The sequence below is a fragment of the Camarhynchus parvulus genome, chromosome 6, assembly GCF_901933205.1.
Source record: "Camarhynchus parvulus chromosome 6, STF_HiC, whole genome shotgun sequence".
In the NCBI taxonomy this organism is placed as follows: Eukaryota; Metazoa; Chordata; class Aves; order Passeriformes; family Thraupidae; genus Camarhynchus; species Camarhynchus parvulus.
The window spans coordinates 17273737-17295555 of NC_044576.1; the positions used below are offsets into that span (position 1 = coordinate 17273737).

The following is a 21819-nucleotide window of genomic DNA, read 5'->3' on the forward strand; positions in this document are numbered from 1 at the left end:
TATTAACTTGAGCTCTGATGTTTAAGCCTTTTTTTTTTTTGAATATACATTGGGAAATGAAACCCCTTCAATGGTAGACTTCCAAAATTTGAGAAGAGGTTCAATTCACCAGCAACGGAGATATCAGGGAACAGGAAAAATTTAGCAGGAAACTAGAGGAAAGCCTGGGGCTAGGAAGATGTGAAAAGAGCTTGAAGAAAGGTCCATCAATCAGGCTGAGGAAAGAGGAATTGGCTAGAGAGGAAGCTGTAAGAGATTTTCAAAGGGTAGGTGGAAGGATAAAGGGAAAGAAGCCAAATTCCAAAAGTGATTTCTACGTGATAAAGTCCATGAGATTCACCTTATTATACTGAAACTTGCTGAATTTCCATGACACCAGAAAGTGATGCTTAGCCCCTGCTTACAACAGGGATTTCCTTCACTATTCTAAGTGCATTTGTTTTCCCCTCAGACAATAAAAAGGCTGAGGGTGGAAAGCAACAGCTGGTAAGAGCTTTGCAAAGTCTGGGTGAGATCCTGAATAACTGACTTAGGTGGTACTTACTGCTCTCTCAGGCCAATTCCTAGAGCTGCCAGGACTGACACATTCAATAAGGGACTAACACAAACACAGCTCCTACTCCATGCTATTAAACAGGTAACCCAGTATTCCATATCTGAGTCACAGCACTGCCATCCCTACACTCCTCTGTGGCTTTTGGTTAACGATGCAACAAACCCACCTGTGTTAGGATATGCTGTTTGGCTCACCTTCTTTTGGCCAGGGAGCAGCTGGATTGCTCCAAAATGTGCCAGACTCCCTGCTCAAACAAGTCCTGTTAGAGGACACAGTACCCAGCTGCAGTTCAGTGCTAAGCCCCCCTCTCTGTCCCTCCCATGGCCCCATGCACAACTAATGCATCTGGAAAGCAGATAGTCAAAGAGAAACGAATTCTCAGTAAAGCCAAATTGCTGAGTAAAAATCAAGCATAACTTCAAGAAATATTGCTGCACTCCTTAAAAAAATCCAAGCACAGTAGCAATGCAGTACCAGCGCTACTATTACTCCAAACACACATTACCTCCTTGTTTTGTAGCCTTTGTTTCCAGGCATTGCTTTTCCCATGCTAACTGCACATATAAATTGCTGAGACATTTGCCAGCAGTAACTCAGGAGCTGCTGGCAGCAAGAAGCTAGAGTCTTCTTTTAATGATTTTAATGATACAAAGCTCCATAGTGAAGCTGGACTTTGAAAAGAAAATAGCAGACTTCATGCAGCTGAACAGAAATAAGCACAGGGATCACACAGAGGCTTTTGGATTATAGTGAAGATACTTACTGTACAGAAAAGACAGAAGGACCAGCTGGGGAGGAGAGCTGAGCAGGCCAGCTGACTGCCACCCACAGAAAAGGAAACAGGAGAGGAAAGGAAATGGAGAGAGTCTCTAAAACGAGAAGAGTGAAATGCATGAAATTAAGACAAAGTTGGAAACTGAACTGCCAACCTCCCTGCTTATGGGACAGAACAGGAGTGAGACAGTATTTTTCTATCAGCTGCAAATCAGGCTTCCTGCCTCCTTCACATTCAATCTGCAAGAGGCTGGTCAAAAACTGTCAGATTGACATGACTGGAGATTGGATTCCTCCTTTTATCCTAAGGCTACCAAAACGAAAAGCTTCCTCCATCCATGCTCTGGCCTTTAGGAATCCTGGTTAGGGTTGACACTTCAGTCTTCATCAGAAATAGATTACATATGGGTAACTAAATGCATCAGTTAACACTTGTGTTTCACTGCAGACTTGAAAGGTTTTATGGTACCTGAGGTAAAAGAGTGGAATTAAATGTGAAAATATCAGTCCTCAGTATAGAAAATTTGGAAGAAAGTTTTAGCAAAATAGAAATAATCTCATAAAGAAACAAACACATCTCTGCTGTATTGTGTCCCTACAACCCAGGCTGTTCAGCATTCTGGTGTGGTATTTCCCACCCTCATTGCTGCAAACATCAGAAAATTAGATTTACAAGTTCCAGTTGCCTCTATCTGCATTCCTGCCCTCCTGTTCTCCAGCTGTCAAAATGGCCAACAATGATTACAAACCAATATGACAGCATTTGGCATAGGCTATAAAAGTCCTTTTGACACTAATAACAATGATACAAACTGCTATCAGGTACTTCAGCCAGCTTGATTTATACCACAAGCACAAGGTCACATATTTAATTACTGTACTTGCTCTCACCAGCTATCAGCACTGCCAATTTTTACCCCAAGGCAAGGAAGACAACTCCTTATCTATTAGTCAGTTTCCTAATTTTATTTATTTAATTCTAAAAATCAGATTTTGATAAAGGATCACTTCTAGCTGTTTGTCCCTGACACGCTACCTGGTCTTTTTGACCACATGATGCAGAACAGACATCATTGTCCATTCCCTCTGTGGCCTTTCCAGATAACAGTGGTGCCTTTTACCCCAGATGCCTCAGGGACCCCAAGGCTCAACAGAGTGCTGTCCCTGATGCTCCTGTGATCATTTTCTCAGGTCTCCTTCTGTTAAGATCCTAGTTTTGAGGATCTCCCTCCTGGCATAGGAATGGGCAGGGTGCCTCTTATTCTAATTTTTTACTCAGAAAATCTATTATGATCTATCCACCATCAATAATAATTTGACCTTAAGTAGCTCTGGTTATTTTCCCAAGAGCTGCTGGGATCAGTCAGTAGCAGTGACACAGAAGCTGCAGAGAGGTCAGGCTCACTCAAGGAGGCTTTGCCTGGAGAACAACCATTTCTTTCCAGGGTCTCATGGTTCCTCTGTCAAGCCCCATTGGAGTTACTCACACAATGTGCGCTGGTGATGCTGACAGAGCTGGAGATGAACGTTAGCCCGTTGTTCATGCTGACTTGTAGGAAAACCACCCTAGAGCACAAAACAGATATGTTTATTTTTAGTGTCATCTTTACACCCATTGTTACCTTTATTCTGTCTCTGTTTTAGCCACTGGTTTATGAGCCTGCATGGATAGTGGGTCCTGCTGAGTCAGGGAATTTTCATGGCCTCAGGCACTTACCTGCATTTGCCTCCCTGCTTACCCAAGAGCCAACCTTTTTATGTTACCTTAGTTGAGCTGGGACATATGCTCTTTATTAAAAAACCCCCATCCCACCTGAGGCAAAGAGCACCAGGACACTGAGTCATAACAGAATGCCTCAGACAATAGCAATACTACTGTACATAGCACAAGAAACTTTAAGACTTTATTTATTTAAAGAAACCCTTCTGTCAATGAATCAGAGTGTGTTCTTTTGTATCCAAGCAAATCCAGAACCCCTGCACTGAGATCAAGAAGGGTAAAAACACTGAAATGCCAGTGAAATTCAAGAAGAATCTTCCCTAGCCATTCTCCAATATCAGAGAAAGGGGCCAGGGGAGAAAAAAAATAAAGTAATAATAAAAAAAATTACAAAACCCCACCAAATTAATTTCCTTCACCTACAAATACAAAAGGCAAGGGAGGCATTCACCCATAGTCCCAGTACAGTATTTAAGCACCCACAAGACCACCTAGGGAAATGGCTGGGCATTGTGCCAGAAGTCTACAGTATAAAAAAGGCTGAAAAATATCAACACTAGACACAGCAGAGCAAAATACAGGAAGCAACATGTACAATAACAACAAAGGAATTCAAATCAAGCATCTCCTTTCCATCAAAATTAAAAGTCTGTCTTGAATGTAATGAACTGCCTTGAAACTGTCTTTGGTCTGAAACAACAGGATATAGGAAGAGAGGAGGAATCACCATTCTGTGATTCTGTGATACAGTGCCATGGTCCAAGAAGACCTTTGGTTAAACTGTGCTGAAGACCCAGCACTGAACAGAGCTATGCTGGCTGATATTAGGAAAGGATTTGGCACAAAGGAGATGGCTGCAAAAAGACACTCACACACACAAATTTATGACATCTTCACCCAGAAGTCCACCCTCTCAACACATGCTGGAATGCAATACTCACTGTCCAGCATCTTCTATCACTGGGGCAGGGCAAAGCAAGTATGTATCATGAACATAAGTCGGCTTTTCATCTGAAAGGAAATGAATATAACTCTCAGGGAAGAAAAACTGAAATTGATTCAAGCAGGCCACCCCCTTGGGAAGTGACAGCCACAGATGAACTCAATATATCAGCAAGTACCAATACTCCCCAATGGTGCTGATTACAAATCCAAGTACTAGAATAACAATTCATGTTGATGCCAATATGATGCTATCAGGCCAGAGATACCACAGCTAAGAACTGGACATTTATCTCTGTTCCTGACAGCAGTGATCAGCCACTTGGAATTCAGCTTTGAGCAGTATTCATCATGTCTAGCTGAAAATTACATACAATCTCTACTCACACTGAATAATCCAACCCCTCAAGTTCCTCAAGGGCTCAAAAGTTTAGGGTTCAATTTTTGTCTACCTATGTTCAAATACACACAGAAAAGAATCCAAGGCTGCACTGTCTGAGCCCAAGAAAAGGAAGGAGAGGGATGGGGTGGAGCTGAAATGGAAAAAATACTGGGGGGGTTGGGAACCAAACCCAAGAGATGGTTGGTCATTTACAGGAAACAGGCAGAGAGGGCTAGGACTGATGTTATCATGAGGATCTGCTCTGCTTCTCCTGGAGCCAACCTCCCCTCTGTGGCAGCATCATCTGTAAACAGCCCATGTTTATAAGGGTTTGGTGCAGGCAGGGTCAAACACAAGGCCACACAGCTTCCCACCTCCTTGCATTCCACTGCTCCAAGATTCAGCAGTGGTAATCCTGTCCTTTCAAAAGTCACATCCAGAAAGCCAAGTCCTATGAATACAGACAGGAGGCCCAGCAGTAATCCTGCACTGCCACTCCACCAGAAGTGTGTAAGCTGAGGCACAAGAGCAGACACACCACTCCAGTGACTGCAGCTTAGCTCTGAGTGGCCAGCAAACAACTGTGCTGCCAGCCTGGAGAAAGAGAGGTCTACCCAAGGGAATAAAGGGCTAATAAAGGCTGCCATCTTACTTCTACTTTTGAGGCCTGTTTACTCTTTATGCAGGAAAAAAATTAACTCAAGCAACAACAGATGTAAGAATTGCTCCTTCATGCTTCTCCCACTTCAAGCACACCTGAATTCAGGACTCATTTCCCTTCCATGCAGAGATAAGGACATGGAAATGTGGTATGTTTTAGGGAGGGAAAAAAAGCCAGCACAGATCAGCATCTCATCACAACATCTGTTGCAAACTTCACCCAGAAAACAGCATGGATTTGGAATGGAATCAGAGTCGTTTTCCTCCTGTGTATTTCCAGGCCCAGGTGAGCACTCACTGTGTGAAGTCCAGTCAAGGTGCTAATGACTGGGGCCAGGGAAGAAAAAGCAAAAAGTCTGTCTACTGCTGATAAACCACAAAAAACAAATCCTGGTTAAAGCATATCTGTAAGTGGAATAAATGCAAGACCACCAGAGCTGACTGACTGCAGCATCAGCATAGACAACTGGGATGGGAAATGAAGGAGCAATTCATGTGCTCCCTCTTGTAAGTTAATTCACTGCTTGGGAAGGCACCAGTCTGGCCACAACAGCATATGAAAGCCTCCACTGTGCTCAGGCCACAAGGGCAGCATACATGAAATAGGAGCAGAGCTCCTCTCCCCACACCATATTTCACTGCCCAACACACACTGCTTCTCAGGAATGAGAGGGGACTGCTGAGAAACTGGGCACTCCATCTTTTTTGGCCATTCAGTCCTTTGCCTGGCTGCTGGGATAGTAAACACAAGACCCTGTTCAGCACAACAATGACAGAGGGTTTCCATGTTACACAGTCACTGTGATGGGACCAGCAACTGGTGTCAGAGTGGAGCAGAGCGCGCCTGGGAGGCCTGGCTTTATGGCAATTGTCCCCTGAACGGGTGACTAAAAACTGAAAACACCACCAGGGGATCAAGATAGCAGTACTTCTTTTTACTGCTGATGGATAAGGGAATAGGAAACAATTTTAAGTTTCCATCTTAAAACCTGATCCCCAGTCCTCTCTTGCTGCATGCAGCACCCACGTGCATCACTACAACAGTGCTAAGGTCACGGTACAGCAGCATGTCCCAAGTAAGTGCTCACTACACAATGCCCACAGGTCACTGCATTGAACAAGGATGAATTTCAAGCTCCTTTTAAGTGCACACTTCTACCCCAACTCCCTCTCACATCTGCTGCAAGGACTCCCCTTAACATGGATGAGAACTGGCCCGTGGCCTGTGAGGTGACACAGCCAGAGGTGTCATTGAAGTCCTCCAGCCTGCACACTTACTGATAGTAAGGCTGTCATTGAGCTTGAAGCTGCAGAGCACCTGGTCGATATTTCTTGCGTGATAAAAGCCGTTGCCTCTCACCACCACTTGAAAGGATTCTGTAAGCAAAAATATAGAAGATTTATGATTTATTTATGAGAAGTAACTCAAATACAGCTTTTCCGTTCAGAGTGACTGGAACTGAAACATGACAGTTGCTGTTCTCTGCCCTGTGCCTGAAACAAAACATCCCCACAGACACTCCCTCCATTCAGCAGCAATGTCCAAGAGTGCTGCAGTGGCATTAGTGCTTCAGAGTCTTCTTTTTGTCTCAAGTCAGCTCCCACAAGTGTAACACACAACTGCAATGCCTTAAAGATGCCACTAAGTCTGACTTGACTGATGTTATCTCATGGTTCCTCCATGGCTTTTGGGACAGACCCCTTTGCTAACCACCTGTACCAGTCCTTCCTCCTGGCACCATGCTTTCAGCAGAGCTCCGCTCAGGAAGATGCTGACAGACAGAACTCCACTCCTAAAGCTCCTGTGACTCAAAGCTCTAACAACACAATGGTTTGTATTCCCTCTCTTTTACTGTGCACAGGCGAAGCCCAACACAGAGCCACAGTCCCCTGTCTGCTGGGGTGAGCCTGAATTGCCAAACTAGGCACAAGATGCACCAGGAAGGGACATGGCAAGGGAAACTTCCCTCTAGGACACAAAAAGCCATTGTGGCTGCTACACTGACCACAGAGATAAGACCTTTAATGCAGGCAGGTGGAGAGATACATTACAAATTTGTTCTGTCCCCAGCACACTTTTGAAACTCCCTTTGACACTGCCGAGCAGCAGCCAACTGACAGCTGAGATTGCTGGCACACAGCAAGGGCACAAATCACTGAAGTTGCACTTTCATGCATGAATTTCCTACTTTAACCAAATCCTCCACACGGCTCTCACACCAGCCTCTGAGCAGCATTTGAGATCAGCCCAATGTAAGGGGTATAACAGCACAACACAGGAATAATTAGTCTTCAAGCTTCACATTGAAAAACATGAATAAATTACATAGTATGCCAGGTAGTGAGTAAAACCATGAACAGGTCTACATGCATCATCATTTATATTCTGATGAACATACTAAAAAGGAGAACAAAACAATGTTGGTAGGATTGAGGAGAGCTGTACATGATTTTTAGTGATATAAAATTTGGCTTTTAGCAACATTCCATACAAGGCACTACCATGTCATTTGTGTGCTTTGGAGGAAGGACTCATGGATCACACTACATGAGGCCCAAAGGTGGCTGCAATACATTCAGCCTCATCTGCCTGCCCATCTTTATCAAACTACTGCAAGGCAAACTAGCACAAGGATGTGGAATTCTCTACTTTCCTGTACAAACAGCTTGTTTTTGTCAAAAACATTCTCACTCACTGCCATTACCATGGCATTGAGATCTAATGCAAGTCCTGGTAAATTGGACTGGGGCATTCACAAGTTACAATCATGCACTGGAAATCCACACACTGGTTTTCATCATGGTAACTTGCTCTAGAGCAGGGCTCTGAACTGACAAAAGCCACAAGATACACGGGAATCAAAGAAGGTATTTTGGGAGGAGAAAACCGAAGTATCTACTGGAGTACATTTTGAAATGAAACATGTGCTTAGGTACCTTGCTAAAGAAGAATCATAAAATTTGAGATCTCAAGAATTTGGCCCCTTTTTAATGGGAAGGGTTTTACATCCTGCTTCTCACAGGGGGTAATGAGCATTTCTTTAAACAAATGAAAATGTACTGTAGGGTAGATTCATCTGCTTCTTACTCCAATAAGAATCTTGAGTTCCTCTTAGTCAGATCTGTGCCTTGAGCCATTCCACATCTAACCCAGCTGCTATAGTGAGAATTATGAGCATCCCTTTTTTTGCCAGCAGAGCTGAGAGTCATGACCAGCCCTGAGGGCAACTGGGCCTCTGCCCACCCACCAGAACTACCTGCCTGGGACCTCACAGCAGCAGACTTGCTTGTAGCCAGCCCACTTCACAGGGGCTTGAACACCCAGCCAAGATGATAGTTTTTCCCCATTTCAATTTTATATTGTAAAAGAAGCTTGCTGAAACAAAATTGCACTTAAATTTTTCTTCCCCTTCACAAGAATTAATGGTCTTAAAATGCAGCAATCACAAAAGCTTAAATGGTGGCTGCTTTAGTGGCTTTAAAAAGATGCTGCAAGTAAGAAAATTTCAACACAAGACATCCAAGGTAAAAGCTACATCTAGAAGTTTAGTCTTGTCAGGACAATTTACTTCTCCTGCCGTTCTTTTCACTGTAACTGCCACTCTGCACAATTGCACAACTGCAGTCAGTTGTGAACAAGTGATTGGGTAGTAACTTGTCCACCAACACAAGCTGAAAATATACCAGGGAAACGTAAACAGCTGGTACCTCAGTTGCTCTGCAGCATTAACGTGTTCTGGGTGATGCTCTGTTGAAATGGCTAATTCCATTTAATTTTGCGCCCTGGCTCTGGCTGCGTCCTTTTCCTCCTTAGTTACTGTCAGATCATGGATTGCAGCTTTTGACAAGACAGCGAAGGGAAAAAGGTCAGCACTGAAAGCACCGGGCGGCGCTGGCAGCGAGACGCTGGGTTGGAGCTGGTGTGCACTGGCTGGGCTGTCGGCTCCGCTTCTCTGCCTCTGATGAGAAGCTGACTGCTTGCATCCACACCTGGTACTTGATGTGGCCACTAGGATGCCACATCCAACAAAACCTTTCAATCACGTCTGCGTACCATAAGCATAATCAAAGCAATGATGCTGTCAAAGGGGATATGAGGCACCTCCGATTCTGCACTGATAGCCTGTTTACAGGCTGCATGTCTTGGTCACTTTAAATCAGAGGGAGCAGGAAGGACTCAACTACACTGCTGCACATTGGGGACAATGAATTTGCAGGGTCAAAAAGCATTAAACATCAGATAGCTGTCACCACATGACGAGATCAGTTTGTAACTGGATTTGCCAGATAGCTTCGTCACAGAAAGCCAGAGTCCCAACTGGAATTGTCAACACATACAAATTGTTCCATTAGCATTTCACTAAACTTCTGGCAAGTCAAAAATGAAGCCAAGATCACCAGCAATCACCAACACAGTAGTAACTATGAGAACACTTACAAGGAGTAGCTCAGACCCTGCTTTAAGTCCTGATTGATCATGACTTGTTTCCACTGAGCCACACAAAACCCTCACAATCTCATAGCAAATCATAAAAATTGTTAGCAATGCTAAATAAAGGCTAAACCAGTTATCCCCTCCTCACTCAGATAAGTTTCATACAAAAAGTGTGGACAGACACGTTTCAAGGCTGTAAATAGACAAGCATCTTTGCTGGAGAATGTGATAATATATTGCACTCTCTCCAAAGGTTCATTGTTTTTCAATCATAATTTTGAAATTAAAAATTCTATTATGTATTTAAACAAACAAACACTCCTAACCTAAATGAGGAGGAATGGTGAATTTCTAGAAAATGTTATGTTCTAATTTTCAGCCAGTGAGTACATCTACCATGCAAGTGTGTATATATCTTGATGTAGGTTTCAGTGGCTATAGATCTTGACAGAATACATTATGAGTAATTACCTAAATTTAAAATGCATAAAAATTCTGACATTAATGCAAAAAATAGTGAAGCCTATGAAGTAAAGTCCAAATGAAGCACATTAAAAAAATAAACCATATTACACATAGAGTGGCACTACAACTGTCCAGTGAACTGAACTCAAGATCTGGATTCACACTACCATGAAAAAAGTTGTTTATTCCCAGGAGATTCCTTTCAGAAGACAGTGGTGCACAAATCTACACAGATGAACCACTAGTTATGTTGAAGTAAGTGTGATAATAAAGGATAATAAATCTAAGCACAAATGTAAATATTTGAAGCCTCGTGCTGTAAAACCTCTTGCAGGAGGTAATTCCAGCTGTGGCTTGTGAGATAATGATAAATGCTATTGCAGGCCTGATTTTTAGTGCTCAAGGCTTTAATACTTTAAATACCATGGTATACAAATAGTGTACATCATGTGGAGCTGCAGCTTTGGCTTCCTCCCCTTTTCAAGCTCTCTGCTGCTACCAGAAAACCTTCAAGCATGTGGAGATTGGGCAGCAAAGCTTCCCCATGTGCCAGCCCTTGCTTGGCGAACAGGGACAGAGCAAACCTCAGAACTCAAGTGGAAAAAGCACTGATACCTTGCTGAATCAGCAGCATCACCCAGAAACTGATTCCTCCAATTGATATTGGTCTTGTTTTAAAGCCACAAAGACAATGAAAAATTCTACAGATGCAAGATGCAAGTAAGGTAACAATATTGAGTTTTGTTTTTTTTTTAAGGGCAGACTACTTTTAAAGTGTACTTGTGGAATTTTAATCACATTTGTCAAACTTTTTACCTAGGAAGCTTAGCAAAAATGAAGTAGTTTGAACAAATTATCCTTTGGAAAAAAAAATTTACTCTTTTTGATGAAATATATTAATTTTGTTGAAAGAATATTTTTCTTGAGAATTTATTTTCTCAAACATTCCTTAAAAATATTTTCAACATTCCATTTGAAAAACATTGTTTCCAGTTCAACTTTCCTATATTCTTAACATTGTCCCAAACAGTTTCAAGAATACTAAAATCCCTCCTATTGGAACACTCACATTTTTATGTAGCTAAAAGCATTTTTGTTGAACAGGATGGCTTGTAATAAGCTTTGCACAAAAAAATTGTCAGGTATACAATAAGTAAGCAAAAATATGACAGTATCATTATGAAATAAAAAGCTTTAAATGTCAAAGCTTTAAAACTGTTTTTTCCCACTCAACTCCACAACATTTTTAAAAGTAAAATAATTGCTTTAAATTTTCTACAAATGAGACTTTACATCTAGTCCAAAATAATATACTTCAGAAGAATTCAAGAGACACAAAGATGTTCTATGTTAAGTTGAAATATTCAGGGTATGATCATATTGAGATTGACATGTGGAAATGAAGAGTGAACAATTTCTCAATTTCTCTCTGTGACACTAAATTTTTCCTGGGTTTCATATTTTATCTGTTTTCAAGGTCAGCTTTCATGCATCATTGCCATTTTTTATGCGCTTGTTTTTACATTGTATAAGGAAATGAACACAAGACACTAACACGAGAGCTAAATAACCATGCTGAAAAACTGTACCTTCCAGCAAACTTATGGTGTCATTCTTACTCTGCTGCAATAGCCTCTAAAGTAGAAAAAACCTCAACAAGAGAATCGCTAACACAAACCAGAACAAATCCAAGTTAAATATACTAGACATGAAAGGCATGAAATTATCAACAACTCCTCTGGGTATCCTTCATGTTTACCATAAAGAATAATGGTTCTTTCAAATAAGTAAAGCATTAGCATTTTGGAAAACACAAGGGGTATCTTGGTCTATGCAGCAAATTATATTTGGTTCAATAAACCTTAAATTTCTGTAAATGTTTTGCAAAGTCTTGTTCTAACTGCTGACAAGTCCTAGCAGATGCCAGGAATGCAATCTTTCCAGAAATTTGTGAGATATTGCTTTTAGACCCTGAAATATCTCTGTCAGTCTGGCTTTACATTACTTTTCTTCTCTCTCTCTCCCTCTGATTTTTTAAAAAATTGCTCAGTTTTGTTGCTTCTGTCAGCTCTCCAAGCTGGTACTCAGCCACAGCAGCTACATGTTTATTGTCAGAATGCTTTTCTCAAGATGAGGAGGAACATGTAGGGCTTTAGCCATGGCCTGAGAGGATGCTCTAACAGATCCACAGGCTTCAGCTCCAGTACCACATTAGGTACTTACTGACATTTCATCAGTGTCATTCATTTGCCTTAACACACTGTTCTTGTGGAAACTTACCTCCTGCACAAACACTGGATGGTTCAGCTGCCAGGATCTCAATGCAAGACTTCTTCAGAATCTGAAAGATTTAGATAAGGGCATTTTTTGGTAACCATTTTCATCTATGCTATATTACTGCAGGAAAGGGCACCCTTTAGTGTGTTTCAGAACATCCAACTTACTGAATCAATGGTTCCTCTTAGGGCATAAAAGCCTCCTTTAACTGGAAAAACATGATCGATGCTGTCAGCAATCGTTGACAGCTGCAAAGAAAGACAATCATAAATCATGAGGAAAACAAAATTACAGTGAACAAAACTGGGCCCTTTCATACTTGCTAACAGACATCACAGTGACACGAAATGATTTATGCCCCAAGTGATTAAATAAATGCCTTTATCTGATGCTGTTCCTTGTGCAGTAATACAACAGAAAAACACAAGAGAAAACAAGCAAGTTACCTGAGTTTCATTGAAATCTTTCACTCCAACACAATAAACAATAGCTCCAAAGCTTCTGGCTCTGTTGGCCTAAAAACCCAAGAAGTGACATTAAGTGCAAAGCCATATAATCAGTGGAGTCAGCAGTAAATGGGTCCAGGTGTGGGAGTTTTTAGATGACATAAATTAGTTTGGATAAAGACAGAAGTGACTTACTTCTTGCTCTGCATAATAAAACTGAGCGTCTTGCAGCTCGCCGTCCGTCAGGGCAATGATCACACTGGCCGTCCGAACTCCTGCGCGGAGGACAGTCAACAACAGATTGCACACACATGGCACAAGATTCAGCAATGGAAAAAACCTCTGGAGTGAGGCAATCCTTTTCACTGACAAATAAATACAAACCCCTAAGCCAGACTCTCAGCCTGGTCTGTATGGACTTGGTGAGACACCAGCTGAAGGCCAGATGCAAGGCCTGCAACGAGCCAGAACCTGAGCACCTTCACACCACAGCATCACTGCAGGGGAAGTGCTGCTCTAACCAGGTCCACACACCAGCTTTTCTGTTCTGAATAAAATAGAGCAGCTACCAAGATTACAGACACATGGAGAACTGACAAAATGGGTTCACACAGAGGAGGTTTCCCCTCTTCTCTTGACAAACTTGTCTCTACATAAACATTGTCCAGAGACTGTGGTACTTCTGCAAAAGGATCTTTCCTGCCATCCTACCTTTCCCTCCAGCAGGCTCTGAAAGAGCAACCCCACTGAACATGGCATGAAATGGGCTTCTACAGGGAGGTCAGTCCTACAGTTCTCAAGCAACAAGACCTTCCAGTGAAATTCATAGGAATTCTGAGCACGTGGAAACCTTAAGATCAGGTTCATTAGGAAAAATTCATGTATTTTGATACAACATTTCATATCCCATCTAAATTTAAGTGAAAAGGTTGCATAGACTGCAGAGATGTATTCTATACTGCGTTACGTATATACAATGCTACCTAGGAAAAATGCAACCTGTTAACACAATTAAACCAAATTAACATTCAAACTATAGTTCAACCAACCATTCTCAGTCCACAGTTCTTAAGCAAAGTAACAAATACACATACATGTTACTTTCAGGCAAGTATTTGTTATCTTTTCAAAATAATCTGTTACAATTTCAAGTGTCTTCCTCCATATTGTCTGAAATTACAGACTGATTAGTTCTGACAGGTTTCTTATGCCACACAGTCCTTCCCATGCCATGTCAGACACAGACATAAATCTTAAAAAAATGACCTGCAACTTGGGGGAAAAAAATAGCTTGGATTTTTTTTTTTGTGCCCAGAAACCTTGAAAGATGCTGAAAAAAACTGGAGATCTTATTTTGTTTTCTTTTCAATGCTTGTTTCTTCCCAGGTAGTTTAGCTTCTAAATTCAGATCTCATCTACTCTTTTTCCTTCCTAATTCAATTTACAGAATACTTGATTAGTTCTTAGCTATATGCTATGAAGTGGAATTGTTTTCAGTTGGACACTTCAGGACTCCTGATTTTACTGGCACAAATGCTGCAACACTGTGCAGAGCTGCTGCTCCTACACTCGCAGCCTATTTTAATAAAAAGGAACCAACCTTCTTCCTAGGAGACCATTAGCTCACAAATGAGAACCTCACACCAGGGTGTGAACTAAGCAAGTCTTGTTAATTAACTAGGTCTTCTTTTGGCACAGACAAAAACCACAAATATATTTTCCTCTCAAAATTTAGTGAAAATGCACATTTTAGGAACTCAGAATCTGAACACAAATCATTCACACTGATGCAAAACTCTCATTCACACTAAAGAGGACAAGGGTGTGGGATCACAAAGCAGAGAGGGCTGAGTGCATCAGGACAGAAAGGACCAGGAAAATGTGGGAATTCCTGTCTGCTGGGTGCAAGATGGGCAGCTCTGGCTGCTATGGTTTGGTCTGCATTCTGCAATGGCCAGATCTAGGATCATACTGGTCCTCTCTGATCTCAATAAACCATGAATCACCCATTCAGGATTAGGGCTGCAGTCAAAATGGAATGTGATGTTGCATAACAGCCCTCCTTCCCCAGCACTTCTGTCAGTGGGTTTACTGCAGTTCACAAAAAGAACCATAATCCTGTCTCCTCAATGCAGACATTAACATGAACACTGCACAGCACATACCTCCATAAGTCTCATGGTAAATCTGCTCATTTGCCTGCAATGAAGTGTAGAACATGGTTAGCTCATAAGAATACCAGCAGCAAAGTTTCTAGTGTAAAACAAAGGAAGTAGGTACTGTGATGTGTACCCTTTTAAATCCTTCATGCATGAACGTGTCTCCTCCAGGCAATTCTTCCTTAAGAGTGTCGAGCCCTCGTCTTATGGCTTCCCTTTGGATTGAAAAAACCAAACACAAATAAACAAACAAACAAAAAAATCCCAGGAGAATATTTTATTAGAAGTTTTTTTTTCTTTTATTGAGATATTCCTGTACCACAGCTGGATTATGCAGCCTGTCAGTCAATTGCACAGAGTGCATACACATCAGCTGGAACACTGGCTGAACCAGGATTTTTTTCAAAATCCACAATTTATCACCCAAACATCCATGGGAGCACAAAAGCAGACACAGGGTTCAGCATGAGGGTAACATATTTCAAAGATGGAATTCTGTCCCTGTTCCCTCATTCTCGTAATATTCTCAGCCAGGATAAGATTGAATTAAAGCCAATGCAAGATATTAAACTATAATAAACTGGAGAAGAAAACAGAGTTTAAAAGCTTATGGCCCTGTCACAAAATTGGGACAAATTAAAATTCTGTATTGAATCAGTCATCAGGACAGTCTGGATTAGGATTTTTCCATTTTAAAGAAGAGGCCAAAAGATAAGAGAACAGGATGGGAATGCAGAGAATTTCCTATCCTAGACCAGGGACTCATCAGCCTTCCTGGGCCATAGATTACTCCTGGACACAGAAGCACTTGCATGTCATGACCCCTGTTGCATAGCTTCTTACTCCCCAAATACCTATTAACCAAAAAAAAAAACCATTCAGGGACATTAATAATTTAATTGATCACTGACCACCAAAAGACCCTGATCCTTGACAAGGGTTTTTATTATACTAATGGAACACATAGGCAGTTCAAACATCAGCTCCAGATGCCATGGGGCAGCCTTTAAGAGAATAGTGAGAACCTTTCTGAACTCCATTTGGCAACTGGGTATTTTAGGTGGCACAACCACAATTACAGAGAATACAGGAGGCTATATGGGATGAAGGTAAAAATGAGGAGCTTGGATTGGGGATGTCCTTAGTGCAAAAAGCACATTTTTACTCTTTCGAAGTATAAAATTAGCTGAAAAGGCACACTGTGATCCGTACAGAAAACACTCCAATACCACGTTCAACATATTGAACTTTCTACCTTGCAAAGAGCAAATTCACCCAGAGAAAAGTAAGCAAGTTTGACCTCTGCCACCAAATACATGATGGAGACCTGAAACAAAGCTCAGGGAAGCCAGCAGAAATACAAGAGCCCTGCAGGGTATCTGGCTTAGGATGAGTCCTTGGAGTCCAAAGCTGAGGGAGCAGTTGTTCTTCCTGCTCCAGAGTTCCCATTATTTATAGGGTGCCCTGTACTTTTGAGGCCCTCTCACACAGACAGCAGCAGCAAAAGCAAAGGCTTTAAGCTGAAATGAAAGAAAATACTTCTAACCACCCCAATGACAGGGATTTGCACATGTACAGAAAATTAAATTAAAAAGTAATGTTTTAGGGGGTGATAATTTTTTGTGTTTGGGTTGTTTTCACTAGTGGTTTGGGGGTTTTTATTCATTTATTTTTTAAAGAAAGAAAATTTGGTTGTGAATCTGGCAACCAGAATCTTTCTCCATTTTTTTTCCTACAAAGACTGTCACTTGGCTTTGCAAACCACCACTGGCACAGGAGCTGTTTGCAGGCAGTCCAGGGGAGGGGTGCCACAGCACTGGGGACAACCTGGTGTAAAGGTCAGGGCTTTGAGTCCCTTCCAAGGGCACTGGGGATCTCTCATACACTCCTTTGCTCACCAGTTCAGGGTCTGAAATCTCTTCCACAAAAGCTGTTCTTATTTGGGTAGCTGGGGATAGCAAGTATGTACCTGGATCCTCAACTGGAAATGCAATTTCTCCCTGAAATACCACAGCAAAGAACAGACAGCCCAGTGCTGCCTTCCTCTTGCAAAGCTGAAAAGAAACTGAAATGGGACACCCCAAGGCCTTCTAAACCTTCCTCCAGCTGGGAATGGAGCAGAGGGCTTCCGTTGGTGCCACACAAGGACCAAGACAGATCTCCAAACTCTGGGCATGGGGCCACGTGCTGTGTGAGAGGAGGGACAGAGGGTGTTTCTGGAGGAGTGCAGAGGGAGGAACTTGCCTGTTCTCTGTCAGCTTCATGATCGTAGTGCCCCGTGAAGAGAAAACAATGAAGGACATCCGCAGCATTGGGCTGAAAGAGAAGAACAGGCCAGATCCACGTCACACTCGTTACCCCAGCAGAAATTCATTTGCTAATAAGCACTAAACAAAAAAACAGATCATGTACAGGAACTTAAAGTATCATTTTAAAAAAACTTTACCTTATGAATTTCTCAGCAAGGCTTTCCACAAAGGAGTAAATCTCAGTCCAATGATTTTTGACACTTCCAGACCTGCATACAAAACATAACTGATTACATGAAGCTTTCTTTGCAGTGAAATTCCTTGTTCCACTTTGAATTTTAAGCCTGGCCTACTCCAGAGCTGGTTAGGGACACAAATTACATAGAGTTGTGTTGAAAGCTGTAATAAGAACCATGATGACAAAACCCACTGACTCCAAGACAAGTAGTAAGAGGTCTGAAATGGTTTACCATAAAATTTTGAAACAACTCAGTAGTCCTTCCATTTGCTTTTGTTCCTTTTATAGTATAAAATATAAATATTTTCTTCTAGTTTAATTAATTTTATTTGACTTCATTAAGTTATCTGCTATCAGATTACTTGCTTTCCTAGAGCACAGCTCTGCCCTTGCACCACACACAGAAAATCTTGACCGATCTTCTATTCTCCTAGAATGCATGGGAGAATTTTTCCCATGAATTACTGTTTGTTTCAAAAGAGAAAGCAGCACTCTTGCCTAATTTGCTGGAGTAATGTTCTGGGCAGTCAAGCCCTGGCTCCATTATGGATTTCTTATGAAAACTTAGACAACTTAGTTACATGCAGAAGACTTACATGCCAAGACTTACTTCTTACTTCAGAAGACATCCATGCTGCCACTTTCATTATCTAAAACTACATTATAGCCCTCCTTGGCTTTTTTCTGCCAAGTCTAAGCAGGGACCCCCACAGTCTGACGCGACTGAGATCTCAAACAGAGCCTTGCACACAGCTACCCTACAGTAAATTATCACTTTCTACCATGTTGATTTTACCATACACTTCCAATACATTAAAAAGGCTACAAAGCAGGAAAGTCAATGGTTTTTAAAGCCCTCTCTAGGACTGAGGTGTTTATGAAAGAATGACCCATTTGCTTTCCTTGCTTGCTGAACTCACCTATCAGGTGTCTGAGGCAGCTAAAAAGAAAGACAGATAAATGAAACAATGGCACACACACACACACACACACAGAATCACAGGGGCTTTGATGCAGAACTGAAAAAAAAAATCTGAAATTCAACTACTATAAAACAGTAGGATTCCTCTAACTGCTGTTAGGCATTTTTCTGTGTAAACATCAGGAAAAAAATACATTTTACTATTCTCAGTTCTCCTACGGGCTTTCCAAGTGATCTTATGCCAGTTCCTCCTGCCCTTGTATGCCAGGCACAGAAGCCCACGTGTGCAATGCAGGATGGCACTGCCTGCCCTGCAGCACTGCTGGTGGAGTGGAGAAGGGGTAGATAAAGGGACAGGACCAAGGGAGCCTCCTGAAGTACATAAGCTAGAATAAATTGGCTTGTGTAACCCTGTGCTTTCATGCTGCTCTTCTGGAGAACTGGTGATTCATTCACAGAACAAACTAGTTAACAAAGAATGAAGAAATTTCCAGGCAGCAAGGGAGGGCAATGAAACACTTGGGACTTCTCAAACCACAGCTCTGGATCCTCTGCAGTCCCCAGTTTGTATGTGCTACACAACAACAAGTTTATCATTTGTGAACAGCACCAATGAAAGGTGCTGGTACTATTACCAAATTAACCCTGTCAACACCTATAGCTCTCCAGGGTTTTTATTAAAGTCCCATGCTAAATCTCTAAACATGATAAAGCCAAAGATTTCTTGAATCTATCCAAGATGCATCTGCAGCTCCCAAACTTCTTTAAAATTCTTCCCCCCCACCAAAGCTGACACTTTCAATTTCATTCTCGGCTTGCCGTCTGACTTCAATTCAACTCCTGAAATCTTAAATGAAGTCAATTCCCCTCACAGAATAACCATAGTTTCTTACTTGGAAAAGACTGACCTATTTTACATGAACTATCAAATTTCTACTGCCAGCTGCAGAGGCACTGATGCAATCCAGAAAAAAGTAGCAGCAAATTTTCTTTCAAACTGCAACATTTGTTGGTACCAGTACCTTCTTAGGACTGTCAGAATTACTTTTTTTTTTTTTTTCTTGGAAAGGGTACAGCTAGGAGGAGAATTGACTGTAATAAATCAGTAGGTGCCCATCCCTGAAAAGCTAAGGAGGTCTGTGTCATGGATTAGTCCTCACTGGAAGCATAGTGGGCTCTCAGAGTGCCCAGCTCTACACCACAGAGCTACAGCCCTGCAGAGAAGAGTTACTTCAGAACAGCAGTGGAGGAATTCCCAAGAGGAATTCTGCACCCACATGTTGCTTACTGGCTGGGAAGTGTCAGAAGTGTCCCAGTCTAACAACAGGGAAAAGTCAAGGCCTGACAAAAATACTAGCAAGAAAACGTTAGTTTCAAAATCCCATAGAAGGAGTACCAGTGAAGTGGTCAGCATTTAATCATTTGTCCACACTCTTTCAAGCCCAGGTGTCACCTCCCACTGCAAGTGGTACCAAAATGCCATCAATGCCAGTCATGTCAAAGCCCTCGTGAATACCACTGGGAGTGGCCTGGCTTAGAGAAGAATCTGATTTCCCTTCCCTCTTATCCAAGCATCCCTCTAAATATCCATGTTTGTAAAGCTATTTGTAAAGGAAAGGACTTTTATGTGCCATTTCATGCCTGTGTGTGTATATATATATATATATATATATATATATATATATATATATAAAATATAAAATATACGAAGTTGTCAAATGTCATCAAATATGAGATCCACCACTGACAAACAGAACTGCCGCACACTATTGAAAATCCTGACCCCTTTGGAACCTTATCTTCCACACTGCAGAATCACTGTTGTTATCAGCATAAACCAACTTGTTGCCCTTTGTGGCTGGACCAGACCAGGAGAAGAAATGAAGCCTGTCAAAGACCAGCACAGTGCACAAAAAGCACTGGGGTGTGACACACACTCATCAGCATCTGGGACAAGCTATGGATGGGGAAGTGACACAGACAGGGACTCTTATGTATCCTGTTGTGGAGGTTTGTACCAGTTGGGCCACCATGACAGCACTGTGGCTGTCTGCAAAAAAAGAAAGCCTGTGTTGCAGCCAGATGCATCTTGCAGGCTCCCACCTCTGAGATTTCCTGCTTTCAGCCATCAGCTGCCTGGTTCAGTCCCTCACAACAACCAAAGGCTGCCACCACCCTGCTGGGCCCTCCTCCCTGCACCTTCCCTGCTAGGAAGCCCAGCCAGCCTAATGCTCTCTGCAAAGCAGTGGGGCAGCACAGGAGCTCTGTGGGTAGTGATCCATAGCTGACCAGCTGTTTGTGCACCTTTCAGAGTCAAAGCAGGATGGTGAGGCTTTAGCCCTCAGAGGTGACATAATTCTCGTGGTGAAGGAAAGTACACAGCAATAAACAGCTGCTGTGGGAAGCTGGAATGTTCCAGAAAGCATCTCAGAGCCTGTTTCTACTGCTGCTTTGACTGGGGTAAACCTGGAGTGGGACCAGAGAAGTAGCAAAATTTCCCCAGGTTTATCCCTATGCAATTGGGACCAGAATTCAGCCCAAGTGAAGTTAAGAAAAAACCCCACAGAAGCCATTTGCCTTGAGCATGCTCCCTGCTCCATGAGCTCTGTTCCCATTACACACAAGACAAAGAGAAAAGTCAGCAAACCACAACACAGGAAAAAATGTCCTCTGGGCCACATCAGGACTGGGCTTGCAGGAGTAGCTGCTGCTGCTGTTTTCCTTCGGTTTATATTGCTACTGCTGGATGGGAGGGGAAAAGAGGAGGTCAGTGAGTATTTCTGGGGGTGGAAGGAAGTGATGTGATTCCAGGGCTTGATTCCACTCCTGCCAACTTTGGAGTGATTCCTTCTGGTTTAGCAGAGCTCTGTGTCAGCATAAACCCTGAGCATGTTGAACTGTGCCTACCCAATCTGAAGTATTTCACGGATGTTTGTGAAGACAAAGAGCCAAGATAGGTTGGAAACTTTGTCTTCTCTCCTGACAGACTCCCAGCAGCAGTAGAAGCTGGGGCCTGGAGAAGTGAAGCAGCACAACCCTGGCATAAGGGGTGCCACTCTCAGCCCAGCCACTTCAGCAGGCAAACAGCAGGAGGGCCAGTTGTGTCTGTCCTAGAGCACATGTGTTCCACAGCCTCTGCTGAATTCACTGTCAGGAGCCCCTATGGATCCACCCAGTGCAATATACAGCAGTCACCTGGCTTTGCCGTGAAAGTTAAAACCCCAACTCTACCCAAAGGGTAAATATTTTTATTACCATATGTACACAGAGAAGGCAGCAGGACCCAGAGCCTTTCATCCCTGCTGAAAGTGACAGAGTGAAATCCCTCGAAAGCACAGAGCTGCCCCTTGTCCTGTTCCACACACACACACACACCCCAGGCCCATTTGCCTCCATTACAGATTAGCTGAAGGCAGAAATTCCAGACATCTTGGAGCAAATAAAAGAAACATAATTACTGATGCTGGGTTTAGTCTGAATATGGTGTCAGGAGAGTACCAGCCCTCCTAAGTTTTAAGTCCCTGTAAGTCTCTACCCCTTGAGCTAAATGGTGGCCCTGTACATGGTCCATTGCTGACAAATGTGACACTGGTG

At 42.4% G+C, this 21819-nt stretch overlaps 1 protein-coding gene across 1 annotated transcript in view; it reads right to left on the bottom strand.

The window, feature by feature from the left end:
- ANTXRL (ANTXR like) overlaps nucleotides 1-21819 on the bottom strand; it is a 56431-nt gene that overhangs the window by 27251 nt on the left and 7361 nt on the right. The window contains exons 2-12 of the mRNA XM_030951132.1: nucleotides 17263-17334; nucleotides 17061-17132; nucleotides 14950-15031; nucleotides 14823-14856; nucleotides 12853-12932; nucleotides 12658-12726; nucleotides 12379-12459; nucleotides 12215-12275; nucleotides 6313-6411; nucleotides 3992-4061; nucleotides 2818-2896 (exon numbers count right to left, since the gene is read on the bottom strand). Coding sequence (XP_030806992.1) covers nucleotides 2818-2896; nucleotides 3992-4061; nucleotides 6313-6411; nucleotides 12215-12275; nucleotides 12379-12459; nucleotides 12658-12726; nucleotides 12853-12932; nucleotides 14823-14856; nucleotides 14950-15031; nucleotides 17061-17132; nucleotides 17263-17334 — 799 coding nt within the window. The remainder of the gene's footprint in view (nucleotides 1-2817; nucleotides 2897-3991; nucleotides 4062-6312; nucleotides 6412-12214; nucleotides 12276-12378; nucleotides 12460-12657; nucleotides 12727-12852; nucleotides 12933-14822; nucleotides 14857-14949; nucleotides 15032-17060; nucleotides 17133-17262; nucleotides 17335-21819) is intronic.